Source organism: Ruditapes philippinarum, unplaced genomic scaffold (assembly GCF_026571515.1).
Source record: "Ruditapes philippinarum isolate M1 unplaced genomic scaffold, ASM2657151v2 ctg7232_1_1_1_1, whole genome shotgun sequence".
Classification (NCBI taxonomy): domain Eukaryota; kingdom Metazoa; phylum Mollusca; class Bivalvia; order Venerida; family Veneridae; genus Ruditapes; species Ruditapes philippinarum.
The window spans coordinates 28,197-47,451 of record NW_026858490.1 but is presented as its reverse complement, the minus strand read 5'-3'; the positions used below and the strand labels follow the sequence as shown (position 1 = coordinate 47,451).

General features: G+C 34.2%; 1 protein-coding gene across 1 annotated transcript; it reads right to left on the bottom strand.

Moving 5' to 3' along the window:
- Window positions 1-5,235: 5,235 nt before the first annotated feature.
- LOC132753324 (uncharacterized) lies at window positions 5,236-18,856 on the bottom strand. Its single transcript, XM_060743764.1, has 8 exons — window positions 18,821-18,856; window positions 18,562-18,680; window positions 17,865-17,973; window positions 17,115-17,275; window positions 15,657-15,758; window positions 6,714-6,782; window positions 6,249-6,369; window positions 5,236-5,393 (listed from the first exon to the last, which is right to left on the bottom strand). Exons 1-8 carry the CDS (start codon window positions 18,831-18,833, stop codon window positions 5,236-5,238), a joined length of 852 nt encoding a protein of 283 aa, XP_060599747.1. The 5' UTR covers window positions 18,834-18,856.
- Between the last annotated feature and the right edge of the window lie 399 nt (window positions 18,857-19,255).

Genomic DNA, 19,255 nt, shown 5'->3' with positions numbered 1-19,255 from the left:
TGACTTGGACACCTTGTGGTCAATTTTGGGACAACTCTATTTTGCTAGGTCAGTTGTCCTGGACAACTCTATTCCAAAAAAATTTTTGTAGAGCCCTGAACTGTTCCTTATTGGAACAACCTACCAGCTTACATCACAACTGTGGAAAACCTGGACAGTTTTAAGACTGCTGTCCAGTCTTATGCATTTGTGTAAAATTATTAACATTGTGTTAGTGTACAAATGTTTGGAATTACTTCACACACGTTTTCACATTATTTTAATTGAACGCCTGGGCCGCATCATTGGGGACAGGTTTACAGCCCAACGTTTTTTATGGACCACAATTCACATCACCATCATCGCTGATGTCTGCACAGCGGATTACAGGACGAGTTCAAGATAGCCTGACTTTAAGGCTAAGCTACATAAGTTTGAGAAGTTTATATTGAAGGGACAAAATACCCATCTGTTTAGATTCATTGCATCTTCTAAAATGTTTTTCAGAAACTGAAACTTTCATCATCGTCTGGGTCTGGTCTGTACTTTTGGTTGCTGATTTTTATGTTTACCTGCCTGGGGTCCTTGCAGCTTTTGCAGACAGCACTGGTCCCGTTAGCATCAGCAACAGGACAAATATCAGCGTTGAAAAGTTAAAACAGAGCATCCTTCCTGTACTATTGGAAACGAATCATTCTAGCGTCATATAAAAAATATTGTTTTAAAGCTCATGCATGATGCATTATAAGCACAAATTGTGTTGACATGTCAAATGTGTCAATGTAATTCACGAAGTAACACACATCAACCGGAACATTTTTTTTTCAACCCAAAGATTTTTATTCTCCAAACTTCTATGTATACGCACTTTTACAGATTCTGAATACTTATATGCGACATATTTCACCTATAGAAAATGCTCAAATCAATTTAATTTTCCTTTCATGCATAGAAATAAGGTGAAGATTTAAAATAGCTTAAAACATTGAATGTGATTTACAACTTTTTGATTTGGAAAAAAAAGTCTGTTTGGAGTTTATTAAAGTCGACTCCTTGACATGATTGGAAAAAAGCGTTCTTGTTGACTAGATGGAAATGGAAACTGAAAATTATTGTTAATGTTTTGTACACAAACAGCAGCTTTTGACAACAAAAAGGCAGAGTTTCCTTGCACTGAAGATTGGCTGCACAAGAGTGGTTGCACACAGTGGGGCCTTGAGATATTGCACACAGTGAAATCCATTGGCTTATAAAGTTCGTTCATTTGGTCTCTTACTTGTCTAACAGTGTCTAAGATGTCTACGTCTGATGTCTAATGATCAAGGAATTAATTTTGAGTTTTCCAGAGGTGTAGGTAAGACAGTACACATGTATAGGGTTATTATCCTGCACAAGCACAACTGCTGTTGCAGGAATTTATATACCTATCAAAAAGCCGTTGTGTGTGTTTCTTTATATAGTTTAATCTTACGGTGGTTTGGCCCCTTTTTTTTGACGTCATGTGGTATCACCGTTCTTTAAACAAAATCTCTGTTAAAGCGCATGATAATAACTGTAAGTATACGCTATATTTCAAAATTTCTCTTCAAATACATAGTTATCGAGATGATTTCAAAATTGTCGAAAAAGAAAGACATTTTTGTATGCTATATGCACCTTACTTTCTTTTTCAAAGATACCCTCATGGTAAGAATACATTGCCATTGTTAAAATTTATGCTTGCTTTAACAGAAATTTTGAAATGTTAGTACAACAGAAAATTTTATGTTATCTTCGAAAAACATGCTGTTTTAAGATCAGTAACTGGCGTATATGGAGATATTGAATCGAACCCTGCAAAAGTTTTGGATGTATTTTTTAATAAGTTTTATCAGACACAATTTACTTGCGAATAATAACAAAGATTGTTTAAAAATAAAATGAAATGAAGCATAATATTGTTACTGACCGACTTCTCGTTGAAATCTCGTGTTAGCTGGTCAGACATATAATTCATGCAGACGCTCATTAATTTAAATTTACATAAAGCGTCTGCCACCATAATTATGTTGTTCAATAAATTATGAAAATGAACAAATTTTCGTTGGAACAGAAGGTTATTGTCTTGAAAATTGTTTGTGTATATAATATTTTTAATTGATGGACTATAACATTTTGTTTTAGCTCATTGTAATCTCTATTTTTTAGTATTTTATTCGCTGTTACATCCGTGACACATGTCTTATTTAGTAACGTAGTAACGTGAAATAGTACTGTATAATATTATTAAAAGTAAAAAATGTAATTTTCATTAGCTAGGACTGTTTGTAATATCCCCCTCATTGTCAAACTTTTTGGGCCCGAATGCCCCGCCCTGTTTTCTGTAGAACATGTATGTGGCGAACACGCCTATGATGAAAAATACGACCAGCAAAGCCACGCCCATTCCAGCCATTTGCTCCTGGAAAATCAAGTGAAAATTAGTTTGGATAGGCATTTATACGAAAACTTGTATTTCATTAAATAAAATGCTTAATTAGAAAGAGAGACAACCCTAATATCAGAATGGTAATGCATGTATGTACTAGTTTTCTCCCTTTACAAGTTAAATTTTCATCAAAAATATTTTAGTTTAAATAAAAACATAAATGTATTTTAAAACATCGCTCGTAAATATTATGAATATGTCTACTTGATTTGATAGTTATATAAAAATGACGAAATTAACCCTTTTATACTATTATAACAAAATTTGCAAAATGAACCACGATATTTTGTTTTGTTTCGAGTAATGTACCCTTTTGATGGCTGCAGATATTTTTATATTTTTGGAATGTAAAACTGTAGAAGGAAATTATTTTGTGGTGTTCAATCTTCACAATGGAAAAATATATTTTGTACATACCACCGGAAACACCGGTAGTAGTCGTTGATCCCTGCTGCGTTTGCTTGTAATAGGCATCTTTCACAACTGTGCCAGGTGTAAGTGAAAACGGCCTCGCAACCATGGTTGCCTTAAAACAATTACAATTTTTAAAACCTTATTAATAGAAGAGTTTTTTTTTTTAATTTTATATATTGGCTGAATTTAGAAAAAAGTAGTCCAGTGAGACACCGGTGAAAATACGGAAAATATGTTTCACTGCAGTGAAAAGTATTTTTACTGTGAAAATACGGACAATAAAATACGCATTTTAGTTTTCAAATATTTCGATATTTCATTGATAAGTATGTACTGACATGATAGATGTATACTTACTGTAGCAGTTGGCGACTGCAGACTCACAATCATCTGGCCGGCGTTTTATTGCACCGGAAATAGATTTTTTGCGACAACGGCCAGACTGTTTTTCCGGCTTTGGGTTGCTGACGTCACTGTATAATTGGACATTTATTCCTTTGTCTATTTCATTGATATTTAGGAATTAAACGTTCTGGATTTAAACGTTATAAAAGTTTACAAAATTTCTACAACTTGTAAAGATATAGTCTAGTAAAAGAAAATCTGTTAATGTTGTAAATAATTGATAACTGTATTAAAGCTCAAATGGTTTACAATTAATAGCTTTTAAAAATAATTTTCTTCTTTGAGTCTGCTTTCGTGAATAACCCGCAGTATAAATCGTCATTAAGCAAAAAAAAAAGACCGTGAAACCCCTCCAGGGCGAAACCAAAAAAGTTAAAAATTTTAAAAAGGGGGACGCTTTTTCCTGTAAGCCAGCCCCTAAGAAAAATTTAACCCGAGAGCGGGCTTTTTTAAAAATTTTGTTTTTAAAAAAACACCCCAAAAAAAGGGGAAAAACATAAAAAGAAAAAAATAGTTTTTAAAAACCCATTTTGGGGTAAAACCCCCTGGGGTATAAAATTTATTTGTAGGGGTTGGGAAACAGTGCATTTTCCATATTTGTGGTGCCCTTTTCCAAAAAATGTAAAATTTTAAAGGTTTTTAAAGTTGTTGTCAGAGTAGTCGGGCTGCAAAAATAAAAAAAAATTAAAAGTGTTTTTGTTGGCAAGGATTTTTAAAGGGGCCGATTTAAATTTTTGGGCGTCCCTGTTGTCGCTAGCGAAAAGAAAGACAAATGGCCAAACGACGCGTTGTCGGACTTTTCGTCTCGTCGTCCTGTCGCGAACGATGCAAGCCAAACGGCGCGTTGGCGTCCGACGTGTTGATGTAACATAGTCGCTTGGCTCGAATGATTGGCGACATTGCGACAACGCGCCGCACGACAACACGCCGTTTAGCGTGCTTCGCTAGCGAACAGGACGACAAGACGATAGTGCGATAACGCACCAATTTGGCGCAATACGCTAGCGACAATACGATATAAAACGATATAGGTTGTGTTATCGCTACCGACAATGCAACGCGCAAAATGTACTAAATCAGCTACCATAGATTTTAGTTCCATTTCTAAACCTAAAATATTCTGTCATGCTTTTGCGTCCGGATAGCAAAATCCGTCCCGAGGATGTCCCGGCATTGGGCGGTAAACGCTACTAAGGCTGGTGCCCTAGGGACGGATAGTCCGATCTGAACCACAAAGATATCTCAAATATTTTTATTGCATATTCTACCATATTCTACGGCATTCTAAATAAAAATTGTCTCAATTAATTAAATTTCATGGAAATCAATTCCAGTTTGTCCGTATATATTTTATCATAGTAGAGTATGAATGCATGTATATAACTTCATTAATAACGGCGAAATGACGTTATCCTAGGCACACAGTTTCAGTCTAAAAATGGTCGAAATGACGTCATTTTAACGTTCTTCCTTCAATGACGGTATTTTAAAGTAATTTCCGGCACCCGTCCTAAATGCATTAAAAGAGCACAAAACTCTTCCCGGATTCTGACCTGATTAGGCCTCCTTGTTTTAAATATAATTTAAACTATGAATTACCAAAAAAGTGGAAGACCGTTGGGGACATTTCAACTATATGAAGTCACGATGTCATCTTCATGAATTCTCGATTTCAGTTTCACGACTTCACGATTTTATTTTTTCACGAATTCAACTTCGTGAATTAACGGTTTTAATTTCATGAGTTCACGATTTCAACATCACGAATTCACGATTTCAACTTCATGAATTCACGACTCAAACTTCATGAATTCACGATTTCAACTTCTCGAACTCACGATTTCAACTCTTTGAAAACTCGTGAAGTTGAAATCGTGAATTCGTGAATTCCGTATGTTGAAAACTGGAATTCACATTCAAATTGTGAATTCGTGAAGATGAAATTGAGAATTCACGAAGTTGAAATGACACTATCGGTTTTTCGTAGGAACTCGATGGAATACCTGCACATTGTTAATACGAAGCATAGACAGTGGAATTTTGTTGACAGTTCCGGCTTTTACAATAGCTCTGATAATGGCGTAGCGGAACCCTTCCATATTTCCATTTACTGTTTTCCGGTAACTTCCTGTAACAAACGAAACACAATTTTGTTTATTTTTTCTGTTTTTTGTTGTTCTATGATGTTTATTTTCCCCGACAAAAGGTATAATTATTACGTAAGTCGAGGGCGTACTCTTATATTCCATACAATGTACATACAACATATGAAATACAATAACAACACATAATTATGAACTTAATGAATAATCCACAATTCTATAACTACTTAAAAAACTGCTTGTTTGTAACGTCGCTTTTCATTGGATAATAGTGACATTTATATAGTTTTATATACACGGCTGCTGTCGATTTATAAACAAATCTTACATTTTCTCTAAATAATTAATAAATTTGTTATAGATATTCCTGACAGGTTATATGGCCGTATATTAACTGTTATTTGCATCTATCGGCTCGGGTAATATTTCCAAACAACCATTTACATAGGGCTATATAACTTGTCAAAAATCTTTATAACTAATAATATAATCACATGTTATTCAATCAATAAGGAAGTAATAATAATAATGTTTTGGTTATTTGTACTTTGTAAAACACAAAATGTCAATTATACCAGAAAATGAAAACTCGTATGGAAATATACGGACTGCTGTAACTATTTAAGTATTACATTCGCAATTAACTAATAGATGGCCCAAACATTTAGCTGCGTTCAGCCCGAATCACACCGTCACGCATGCGCATTATGCAACGTCAGTTGTCCACTCCTCCACCCATCTTAGATGAAGCGCAATAATCAACTTAAACAGTTGGGAAATTTTAAAACTTTCAAAAATCATCTTATGCTTAGTATGTTACTGTAGTAATTTAAAAAAGTTCAACTTTCGTTAATAATATAAATATTATAAAATAAATGTACCTGGCAGTTTAAAAGAAAAGTCTTTACGTTCAGTGTAGTTAAAACAATTACTGATGTCATACGACCAAATCATTGGTCGGTTTTCTTGATAGTTGTAAATATTGTAAACATAATGCTGACCCTGAAAGTAGAAATAAAATGGTAAAACGTTTATTTCCGCCTTTCTTCGACCTTTTCCGTAATTCTTCCGATGAATGAACAAATTTACGAAACATTGTCAAATTATTTAACAAAAATACGTCTGCTTAGGGCTATTTATTGCTCAAATCTATGTGAAATTATTTTTTGTACTTTAAACTATACTTAATACGTGAATATGTTAGCAATTTAACCAAAAATTAATCGCAAAGGTATATTAATCATTATAGTTTAAACGGCGTTACAGAGTCACGTGATTTATAAATAGACGCTTATTAAAAAATCAAGACAACAAGCGTCTAAAGAATATCACAAAATTTGACATACCAGTCCAGCATCCAAAACCATTCTTGTCGGGTTACCAAATGATGTTGGTGCATTAGTTGTATAGTTCCGCTGAAAATATAAACATACGGGTGACATGACGTAATAAAATGCAAGTGACGTCATGAGATATTTAGATATCAATCAAATAAGACTTATAAGCCCACAAACACTTGGGGTTTGGAGCTCAAAACGCCTTTAAAATCCAAATAAGATGCATATTAGTAAATCCCAGCACATGTACTGATCATATATATCAAAAAAACTTAATATAAACCGTTTTGAAAAAATTTCATATTTCAACATCATTCTTAGTTCTGGCTTCCATAACTTTATAATTATGTCGCTTTTATTTTGACGTTGCGACAGTAAAGTTATGGGTCAACCCTATTTGCTAAGGCTACCAGAATTTGACAGTTCGCACCCCGTACGTAAAAACCTATTAAAATCACTCTTATTAATCAAATGGGTCAAATAAAAATACCATTTGATAAACAAATCAATTTTGAACCAATTCATGTTTTGTTTTTAAATGAAACTTCAATGACATTGTTAACCCAACTATTTTTAGAGAATTATGTAGAAAATGTTTACCAATATGGAGTCTGCTTTCATATTTTGGAAATTCTAGCATCTATTTTTAGTAACTCACCGTAAACTATTATTAGTAAGTGTATGATTTTATATAAAAACAAAAAAAATAATTCATGAATCATCACTCAAAACAATATAAATCCAACATGTTTTTGGTACAATGTCTGTTATTGAATAAATACACCGTTATTCATAATTGCAAAGCCATGTTTTCAATTAAAAATAGCATTTTGGTCACGTGTCACCAAATGTCATGCAAAGGTATCTGAACCTAAATTCTCGCTGGTCACGTGATAATTAGGGCAGCAATGGCGGTGAATTTTATGAAATTTGAACCCGCTGATAAACTTTGAGGCAATATTTCACCAATCAAACATTCTGTGAACAAAAAAATAGACTGAAGGGTCCCAAATATATCTAACTACCTGTATTGAAATAGCTTTTGTCCAGATCACGCAAATTTATTGAATTACAGCATGAATTAAAAATGTCACGGTTCTGGTTGACTTTCGATACGGGGTTGGCTTCAGCGAACAGGTCTAGCAATACAATAAAACCTGTTCGCTGAAGTATCTTTAGCTAGTATGTGAGAAGTTAGCAGTGAACAGTGAGCTAAGCAAAAAGGCATTTCAATTTATAAAGGGAAGGTAATGATCTGCTGTAATGCTCAGCTGTATTGGGCATCTAGCAGGGCATTCCTAAATATAGTGTAAAAATGCCCTGCTGCAATACTCAGCTGTCTTTGAAATCTAGCAGAGCATTCCTAGCTTTAGTGAAAAAATGCTCTGCTGGAACGCTCAGCTGGCTAGGCAATCTAACAGTGCATTACTAAATATAGTGTTAAAATGCTCTGCTGGAATGCTAAGCTAGCTTGGCAATCTAGCAGAGCATTACTAAATATAGTGAACAAATGCTTTTCTGGAATGCTCAGCTGGCTAGGCAATCTAGCAGGGCATTGCTAAATATAGTGTAAAAATGCTCTGCTGGAATGCTAAGCTGGCTAGGCAATCTAGCAGGGCATTCCTAAATATAGTGTAACAATGCTCTGGTGGAATGCTAATCTGCTAGGCAATCTAGCAGAGAATTACGAAATATAGTGTAAAAATGCTCTGCTGGAATGCTAAGCTGGCTATGCTATCTAGCAGGGCATTACTAAATAAAGTGTTAAAATACTATGCAGGAATGCTCAGCTGGCTAGGCACTATAGCAGAGCATTCCTAAATATAGTGTAAAATGCTCTGCTGGGATGCTAAGCTGGCTAGGCAATCTAGCAGAGCATTAATTAATACAGTGTAAAAATGCTCTGCTGGAATGCTAAGCTGGCTAGGCAATCTAGGAGGACATTACTATATACAGTGTAAAAATGCTCTGCTGGAATGCTAAGCCAGCTAGGAAATCTAGCAGAGCATTGCTAAATATAGTGTAAAAATGCTTTTCTGGAATGCTAAGCTGGCTAGGCAATCTAGCAGAGCATTACCAAAATATAGTGAACAAATGCTTTTCTGGAATGCTAAGCTGGCTAGGCAATCTAGCAGGGCATTACTAAATATAGTGTAAAAATGCTTTTCTGGAATGCTAAGCTGGCTAGGCAATCTAGCAGAGCATTACGAAATATAGTGTAAAAATGCTCTGCTGGAATGCTAAGCTGGCTAGGCAATCTAGCAGGGCATTACTAAATAAAGTGTTAAAATGCTCTGCAGGAATGCTCAGCTGGCTAGGCACTATAGCAGAGCATCCCTTAATATCGTGAAAAAATGCTCTGGTGGAATGCTCAGCTGGCTAGGCAATCTAGCAGGGCATTACTAAATATAGTGTAAAAATGCTCTGCTGAAATGCTAAACTGGCTAGGCAATCTAGCAGGGCATTCCGAAATATAGTTAAAAATGCTCTGGTGGAATGCTCAGTTGGCAGACTAATTCTGAGTTCCAGGATTAATTGTTGCCAAAGTTTTATTGACATTTTCGACTTCTAGGCAATCCTGAGGCACTCGCAGACTTTCAGGTATTTTCGGTGCCAATAGAAATAATGATATTTTTTACTTCTAAGGACCTTAAAGAAACTATTTTATTGTCCTGCGACTTTTTTAAGGACACTCGCAGACTTTCAGGAATTTTGGTGCCAAAGCTGATATTGACAATTAAGACTTCTAGGGACCCTCAAGAGTCCATAACTTTATAATTATGTCGCTTTTATTTTGACGTTGCGACAGTAAAGTTATGGGTCAACCCTATTTGCTAAGGCTACCAGAATTTGACAGTTCGCACCCCGTACGTAAAAACCTATTAAAATCACTCTTATTAATCAAATGGGTCAAATAAAAATACCATTTGATAAACAAATCAATTTTGAACCAATTCATGTTTTGTTTTTAAATGAAACTTCAATGACATTGTTAACCCAACTATTTTTAGAGAATTATGTAGAAAATGTTTACCAATATGGAGTCTGCTTTCATATTTTTGGAAATTCTAGCATCTATTTTTAGTAACTCACCGTAAACTATTATTAGTAAGTGTATGATTTTATATAAAAAACAAAAAAAATAATTCATGAATCATCACTCAAAACAATATAAATCCAACATGTTTTTGGTACAATGTCTGTTATTGAATAAAATACACCGTTATTCATAATTGCAAAGCCATGTTTTCAATTAAAAATAGCATTTTGGTCACGTGTCACCAAATGTCATGCAAAGGGTATCTGAACCTAAATTCTCGCTGGTCACGTGATAATTAGGGCAGCAATGGCGGTGAATTTTATGAAATTTGAACCCGCTGATAAACTTTGAGGCAATATTTCACCAATCAAACATTCTGTGAACAAAAAAATAGACTGAAGGGTCCCAAATATATCTAACTACCTGTATTGAAATAGCTTTTGTCCAGATCACGCAAATTTATTGAATTACAGCATGAATTAAAAATGTCACGGTTCTGGTTGACTTTCGATACGGGGTTGGCTTCAGCGAACAGGTCTAGCAATACAATAAAACCTGTTCGCTGAAGTATCTTTAGCTAGTATGTGAGAAGTTAGCAGTGAACAGTGAGCTAAGCAAAAAGGCATTTCAATTTATAAAGGGAAGGTAATGATCTGCTGTATTGCTCAGCTGTATTGGGCATCTAGCAGGGCATTCCTAAATATAGTGTAAAAATGCCCTGCTGCAATACTCAGCTGTCTTTGAAATCTAGCAGAGCATTCCTAGCTTTAGTGAAAAAATGCTCTGCTGGAACGCTCAGCTGGCTAGGCAATCTAACAGTGCATTACTAAATATAGTGTTAAAATGCTCTGCTGGAATGCTAAGCTAGCTTGGCAATCTAGCAGAGCATTACTAAATATAGTGAACAAATGCTTTTCTGGAATGCTCAGCTGGCTAGGCAATCTAGCAGGGCATTGCTAAATATAGTGTAAAAATGCTCTGCTGGAATGCTAAGCTGGCTAGGCAATCTAGCAGGGCATTCCTAAATATAGTGTAACAATGCTCTGGTGGAATGCTAATCTGCTAGCAATCTAGCAGAGAATTACGAAATATAGTGTAAAAAAATGCTCTGCTGGAATGCTAAGCTGGCTATGCTATCTAGCAGGGCATTACTAAATAAAGTGTTAAAATACTATGCAGGAATGCTCAGCTGGCTAGGCACTATTAGCAGAGCATTCCTAAATATAGTGTAAAAATGCTCTGCTGGGATGCTAAGCTGGCTAGGCAAATCTAGCAGAGCATTAATTAATACAGTGTAAAAATGCTCTGCTGGAATGCTAAGCTGGCTAGGCAATCTAGGAGGACATTACTATATACAGTGTAAAAATGCTCTGCTGGAATGCTAAGCCAGCTAGGAAATCTCTAGCAGAGCATTGCTAAATATAGTGTAAAAATGCTTTTCTGGAATGCTAAGCTGGCTAGGCAATCTAGCAGAGCATTACCAAAATATAGTGAACAAATGCTTTTCTGGAATGCTAAGCTGGCTAGGCAATCTAGCAGGGCATTACTAAATATAGTGTAAAAATGCTTTTCTGGAATGCTAAGCTGGCTAGGCAATCTAGCAGAGCATTACGAAATATAGTGTAAAAATGCTCTGCTGGAATGCTAAGCTGGCTAGGCCAATCTAGCAGGGCATTACTAAATAAAGTGTTAAAAATGCTCTGCAGGAATGCTCAGCTGGCTAGGCACTATAGCAGAGCATCCCTTAATATCGTGAAAAAATGCTCTGGTGGAATGCTCAGCTGGCTAGGCAATCTAGCAGGGTATTACTAAATATAGTGTAAAAATGCTCTGCTGAAATGCTAAACTGGCTAGGCAATCTAGCAGGGCATTGCGAAATATAGTTAAAAATGCTCTGGTGGAATGCTCAGTTGGCAGACTAATTCTGAGTTCCAGGATTAATTGTTGCCAAAGTTTTATTGACATTTTCGACTTCTAGGCAATCCTGAGGCACTCGCAGACTTTCAGGTATTTTTAAAAAAAAAAAAAAATTTTTTTTTTTTTCCCAAAAAAAAAATTTTTTTTTAAAAAATTTTTAAAATTTGGGGGCCCCCCCCCCCCCCCCCCCCCTTTTTCCCCCCCCCCCCCCCCCCCCCCCCCCCCCCCCCCCCCCCCCCCCCCCCCCCCAACCCAAACCCCCCCCCCCCCGCCCGCCCCTTTTTTTTTCCCGGGAATTTGGAAAGTTTTTAAAAAAAACCCCCCTTTTTTTAAAGGGGCCCCCCCCCCCCCCCCCCCCCCCCCCAAACCCCCAAAAAAGGGAAAAAAAATAAATAAAAAACCCCCCCCCCCGGGGAAACCTGGTCCCCAAAAAAAGGGGGGGAAAAATTTTTTAAAAAAAAAAAAACTTTTTTTTTTAAAAAAAAAATTTTTTTGGGTTAACCCCCCCAAAAAAAAACCCAAAAATTTTGGGGGGCCCCCTTAACCCCCCAAATTTAAAACCCCCCAAACCCCCCAAAATTTTTAAAAAATTTCCCCCAAACCCCTTTAAAAAAAAAAAAAAAACCCCCAAAAAAAAACCCCCGGGATTTTAAAAATTTAAAAAAATAAATTCCTTTTGGAAAAATTTCCCCGGGAAAATTGTCCCCTTTTAAAATTTTCCCCCCCCAAAAAATTTAACCCGGGGGGCCCTTTAAAAAAAAAAAAAAAAAATTTTTTTAAACCCCGGGGTCCTTTTCCCCGGGGCCCAAAAAAAAAAAAAAAGGGGGAAAAATTTTTTTTTGGAAAAAAACCCTTTTCCGGGGGAAAACCCCTCGCAACCCCAAAAAAAAGGGAAAAAATTTTTAAAAAACCCCTTTTTTTTTTCCCCCCCAAATCCCCCCCCAAAAAAAAAAAAAAAAATTTTTTGGGGGGAAAAAAACAAAATTTTTTTAAAAACCCCCCAAAAAACCGGAAATTTTGGGTTAAAAAAAAAAAAACCCCCCCCGGGGGAAAAATTTTAACCCCAACCCCAAAAATTTTTAAAAAAATTTCCTTTTTTTTTGGAACCCCAAAAAAATTTAAAATTTTTAAAATTTGGTTTTTGGGAAAAAAAAAAAAAAATTTTAAAAAAATTTTGGGGCCCCGGGGGGCCCCCCCCGGGCAAAATTTTTTTAAAAAATTTAAACCCCCCCTTCCCAAAAAGGCCCAAAAAAAACCCCCAAAAAAAAGGTCCCTTTGGGAAAAAGGGTTTTTTAAAAAAAAAAAAAGGGGGGGGGGGAAAAAAAAAAAAATTTAACCCCAAAAAAAAAGTTGGTTTTTTTCCCCCCAAACCAAAATTTTTTAAAAAAACCCCAAAAAAAAAAAAACCCCAAAAAAAAAACCTTTTTTTTTCCCCCCTTTTTTCCGGGGCCCAAAAAAAATTTTTAAAAAAAATTTGGGTTTTCCCCCCCAAAAAAAAAACCCCCAAAAACCGAAATTTTCCCCCCCAAAAAAAAAAAAAATTGGGAAAAACCAAAAAAAAAAAGGGTTTTTTTTTTAAAATTTTAAAATTCCCAACCCAAAACCATTCAGGAAAAAATTTTTCCTTTTTTTTTCCCCCTTTTTGCCTAACCCCAAAAAATTCCGGGAAAAAAAATTTTTTTTTTTTTTTTTCCCCCCCCCTTTTTTTAAAAAAAAAATTTTAATTTTTTAAAAGGGGGGGTTTTTTTTCCCCAATTTTGCCAAAAATTTTTCCCTTTTTTTTTAAACCCCTTTTTTTTTGGGGGGCCCCGCAAAAATTTTCCCCAAAATTTTTAAAAAAAGGTTTTTTTAAAAAAAAAAAAAAAAAATTTTTAAAACCCCCCCCAAAATTTTTCCCCCCCGGAACCCAAAAAAATTTTTTTTTTTTTTTTTTCCCCCTTTTAAAAAGCCTTTTAAAAAAAATTTTTCCCCTTTTTTTTTCCCCCAAAAACCGGGTTTTTAAAAAAGGGGTTTTAAAAAATTTTGGGCCCCAAAAAAAAATTTTTTTTTAAAGCCCGGGTTTTTTCCCCCCTTTTTAAAAAATTTTTTAATTTTTTCCTCCCAAAACCCCCCCCCTTTTTTTTTTTTGGCCCCCGGGGTTTAAAAGGACATAAACCCAAAAAAATTTTTTTTTTTTTTAAAATTTTTGCCCAAAAAAAAATTTTTCAAAATTTTAAAAACCCCAAAAAAAAGGGGGAAAAAACCCCCCAAATTTTAAAACCCCCTTTTTTCCCCCCAAAAAAAAATTTTTTTTTTTAAAAACCCCAAAAAAATTTTCCCCCCCTTTTTTTTTAAAAAAAAACCCCCCAAAAAAAGCCCAAAAAAAAATTTTTTTTTTTTATTTTTTTTTAAACCCGGGGAAAAAAAAAAAAAATTTTTTTTTTCCCAAAAAAGGGGGGCCCCCCCCAAAAAAAAATTTGGGGGGTTTTTTTGGGTTTCCCCCAAAAAAAAAAAAATTTTTTTTCCCCCCCCTTTGGGGAAAATTTTTTTTTTTTAATTTTTTTAATTTAAAAAAAAATTTTTAAAAAAAAAAAAACCCCTTTGAAATTAATTCAAAATTTCCCCCCCCCCCAAAAAAAAAAAAAAAAAAATTTTTTAAAAAAAAAAAAAAAATTTTTTTTAAAAAAAAAAAGGGGGGGGGAAAAAAAAATTAAAGGGAAAAAAGGAAAAATTTAAAAAAAAAGGAAAAAACCCCCCCAAAAAAAAAAAAAATTTGGGTTTTTTTAAAAAAAATTTTTAAAAACCCCCCTTTTTTAAAAAACCCCCCCCTTTTTTTCCCCCCCCCCCTTTTCCCCCCCCCCCCCCCAAAAAATTTTTTTTTTCCCAAAATTTTCCCCTTTTTTTAAAAGGGGGTTTTCCCCCCCCTTTTTTTTTTTTTTAAAAAAAAAATTTAAAAAAAAAAAAAAAATTTTTAAAAAAAAATTTTTTTTTTTTGGGGGTTTTTTTTTTAAAAAAATAAATTTTTGGGCCATTTGGTTTTTAAAAAAAAAATTTTTTAAAAAGGGGGAAATTTTTAAAAAACCCAAAAAAAAAAAGAAAAACCCCATAGCTCATTTTTAACTGCTAAACTTCTCACATACCTTTAGCTACATCATTCTATAATAATACACAAGATAAAAATGTTAGCCGGAAAAAATCCGCACCCCTACCGTCATAATCACCATGTATTTTATTCCATTTCCAATATTTTCACATAATCCTTTGGTCCATCGACACAGAAGATATAATTCTTCACGATGATGGTCAATTTTAAACTTCAACGGTAATATAAACAACGCAACAGCCGAAATAAACATCAAGATTATTGCCGTTTTCCTCCATTGACAAAATCTTTCGATAAATTTCCATCTCCAGTCGGCTATGAACGAAGTCATCCGATTATGTTGGTTCCCAAACTTAAAAGCGCTGCGCATTTTGCACAGGGCAAAGCTGGGGCCACGTTTGAATTTAAGTATCTGAGACTTTTTAATCTAATGACTTTTGGATTTTAAAGGTGTTTTAAGCTCCAAACCCCAAGTGTCTGTGTTATGTTTTTTTTCATCAAATATACTTTTTTTTCAATTTCTGAATCACTTTAAATATTCAAAGAAAAAACTTAGTAAAGTCATTACAATAATGTTACCGTGCGGTACCTAGCTAGTCTTTTTTATAAAGTTCTTAAAACAAATACTCTATTTATTTTGAAATTCATTGTGATTTTCTACAAAAATATAAGTCTGCAGGTTGCAGGTAGCAGGATAGTTAAGCTTACGGAATTAAACGGAAACATACGGAAATAATCGAATAACAAAGGCCACCCACAATGGCAAAACTAGAAATGTTGAAGGTTTCGATTAAAACGAGCTTTTTTATCGACGTTTACATAAATGTTAGCTATCGTTCACGTCCCCCGCCCCATCCAAACCCCACCCCTCCCTCGTCCCCCCCTCCCCCAGTACCATCTAAAAGTTACTTACTTTCGCAAAATACCATTCCCACGTAGAATTAGCAGAGTTCGGTCTAGGCCAATCGTTTCTTTGAGCTATCCATACGTCACTGGTAATACTACGGACAAGTCTCTGAAAAACAAGAAGATATCATTTTCTTAAAAGTGGCATTATGATCATTCCTTTTTTTTTGGGCTATCTTGTTGAGTTGAATAGTTAATATATATCTAAAGCTTGACTATTGTGTTAAGATGATTAACCAATAAATGATGATAAAAATGTTTTGATACAATTTATAAATGACCGACCGGATATCTATTATTAAAAGACTGACCCACTCTTTAAAAAAATAAAATAAAAACAAATTGGATATTACCAATACGTTCTCGATGGTTTTTGGTAAAGTAGTTTTATTGACTTTTTTATGTAGAAAAATATAGAATTAAATGATATATAATAAATACAAGTATGACAAAGCATAATGTTAATTGAATTAGCCTGTGTTTACACAACTATTTTCACATTGATTTAGATAATGTAACTTGAACTTATATATTATTTTGGCTGGATTTACCGACACGAAAAAACGTTTGCATCACTGTAAATGCCTCGTCAATTACGATGTAAACTTTGGGGTTTTAGTCGTGTTTGTGGCGCCGTTACATGTCGAACTCCGCTAAATGTCGGACTTTCTAGCTTGTCCCCTGATTACGTACATGACGTTAACTTCGACATTTTACCAGTTGCTTAACATGAATTGAGATATTGCGATATTTTACATTAGTGTTATGACATTTAACGGGAAATTGGTGCGACATTTAACGCCATCATTGCAACAATTAACAGAAAAAATATTTTTAGAAATTTAACGGTGTTTGCGACATTTAGCGACAATAGTGCGACGTTTAGCATTTAGCGTCGTTAGGACATATAACGGCGCCAGTGTCTGCACTTCGCATGTCCCAAGCGGTCTTCGGTGAAAGTGTACAAATATTTTCCTAATTGGTTCACAAATATTTTTGTTAGGTTTCATGGCGGTCTTCCGGTGCAAGTGTTCAAAGATTTTCCTAATTTGTTCACTAATACTCTTGTTAGATTTGATGTCACGTAATCTATTTTGATGTATTACGTTGATTACTTTTTTTATTTATTTCATTTCATGTAACACCGGCACCTTAAATGTCAGCACAGTATCCAGTCTTACACCTTGTTTAGACACTCGTTTGCACACTGAGTAGAACGACCGACCTTCCCTTAGCGAGTCCCTTACGTGTTGATGAGTTTCATGTAATTAGAAGTAACATTTCATGTAAATAGACGTTACAAAAACTAAACCATTCAGGACATGGTGTCACAGAGTAAACAGTTTGAAATTTACGAAAAAAAAAAAGAACCAATTAGACGAGAAACCGTTAATTAAAAAATTAAAAAGATTTTTTTAGTTAATATACTGCTATTTAAAGTTATATGTGTTTAGAAGTAAGGTACCTGTCCCTCATAGATATAAGAAGCTTTGTCGAAGTAAAAGAACTCCTTTGACGTCCTTATACGCACGTGCGTAGGATCTGCATTTCTGACGTCAAATCCGGTGTTAGCAATTGGCGTCGCTGTGCAGTTCCCTCTCAAAGTATCAATAACATAGGCAACACCTAAAAACAGAATGTGCATGTGTGTTTTATTTTAATTCTGAGAGATGCCCTTCTATAAATGCTCTGTACATAAATGTACATGAATATCTAATAGCTTTGATCTATTCTTTACAAAAGAAAAGTAAACATAAGATTATATAGGTTCTTTGAAAAAGATCTGTTGTTTTGATCGATATTTTAAAAAAGTAAAGTATAACTAAGAATATAAGTACATGTTAATTGTTTTCTTACATTATTTTTTTTCTTCTTAACTTGAACCAAACAACAAATTAACATTTATATCATTACTGTCAATTTACATATATTGTCTATGTTAAATACAGATCGGAAAAAAGTCATGTTTGAATCGCAAATATTTCGTTACGAATGGTTTTGCTTAAATAATGTCGTAACATGTTATGGAAAATGAATTAAAATAAGCAATTTTATACTCATCAAATTTTTACACTAATAGAATCACTAAACTATTATTTATTTATTCATGGGCACACTAAGTTACTGTTGAAGGTACCTTATATCAACGTACCGTGAATTTTTTTTTATGTCACGTGAATAATTTCATAGTAACGTGAGACACAGAGAGGCTTACCTGTAGTAAAGTCGTGGACCTGTGTTAAAGGTAGGGACCCGTACTTTCTATCAGCTCCTAGAGGATCGTAATCGTAACGTACAAGGTTCATGTCGCTGTCATACCATTCCTATAACGATCAAACGTTGTTTTACGTTAACGTAGCGTTATAGCGTTTATGATTCTTTCTTGTATCAAAAGGGTGTATTTATTTTTGGTTTGAAACCGGAATACAGATACAGTGTATTAGAAAATAGATTCAATATTAATAGATCTATTTCCATTCCAACATGCTAATATAAAAGAGAATCGATACAGATTTTCTGAACTATTTTTGAGCGTAGAAGTAATATTCCTTACGTCATTTCGTTTATTGGCGTTATTTTTAACGTCATATGGCGTGTTTACAAACATTCATTTTTTTTGTGATGTGCATAATTATATCGTGTACTAATGCACTTGACAGCCCTATCTGTTAGTGTGAAACGTGTTAAAATACATATGAAGCATCGATCAAATGAACATTGTATTCTGTGATGAAATGAATGCATTCGAATGATGAAATACATAATTATATTTGACGATAAAATAAACAGACAAGCCACACAAAAACGAACATTCAGTAATTATTTATTTATTGCATTTTTTTTAAATAACATATATTGATGATGACGTCACGTTTTACGTCATAATAAAACACAAGGCTGTATATAGTTACCTTAATGCGGGAAATAGACTGTCCGTAGATAATCTCGGCGGTAAAATGAAAAGATGAGGTAGGTGTCGGTAAAGGTTTAATGTTCTTCGCTCTTGGACAATAAACTCCGGTGGGCGTCTGAAAAAAAATGTTAATTCATTGCTAAAGTAATGTCGATACAATTAGTTTGTTTGAACGTGTTAAGCCAGATTACATAATTATTCCTACAAACCAGATTCAAGGCCACCCTAAAGGATAAGGATAGTTTGGATTTAACCCTCAAACGCTGTCATATGTTTTCCCTTTTGGACTTGTGATGAAGTCAGCAAATTCATACATAATGATCAAATGTTCGCTTTTACCATTGGACATTAAGGTGTTGCCGTAAACATGCGCGCGCACAGGTAATTGAGGCGTTAATCGAGCTGTTTGCCAAAGTGGAGCTGAAAATAAAATAGAAATAAATAAATAAATAAATAAATAAATAAATGAATAAATAAATAGATAAATAAATGAATAAATAATAAATAAATAAATAAATAAATAAATAAATAAATAAATAAATAAATAAATAAATAAATAAATAAATCTAACACTCCTCGTGATTGAGTTACTATACACAATTAGGGACTAAATGTACGTGCGGCTGTTATTTTTTACTCCCTCTGATAACATAGTTTACAAACCTTTAAATTTTTAAGGCAGCAATTATAAC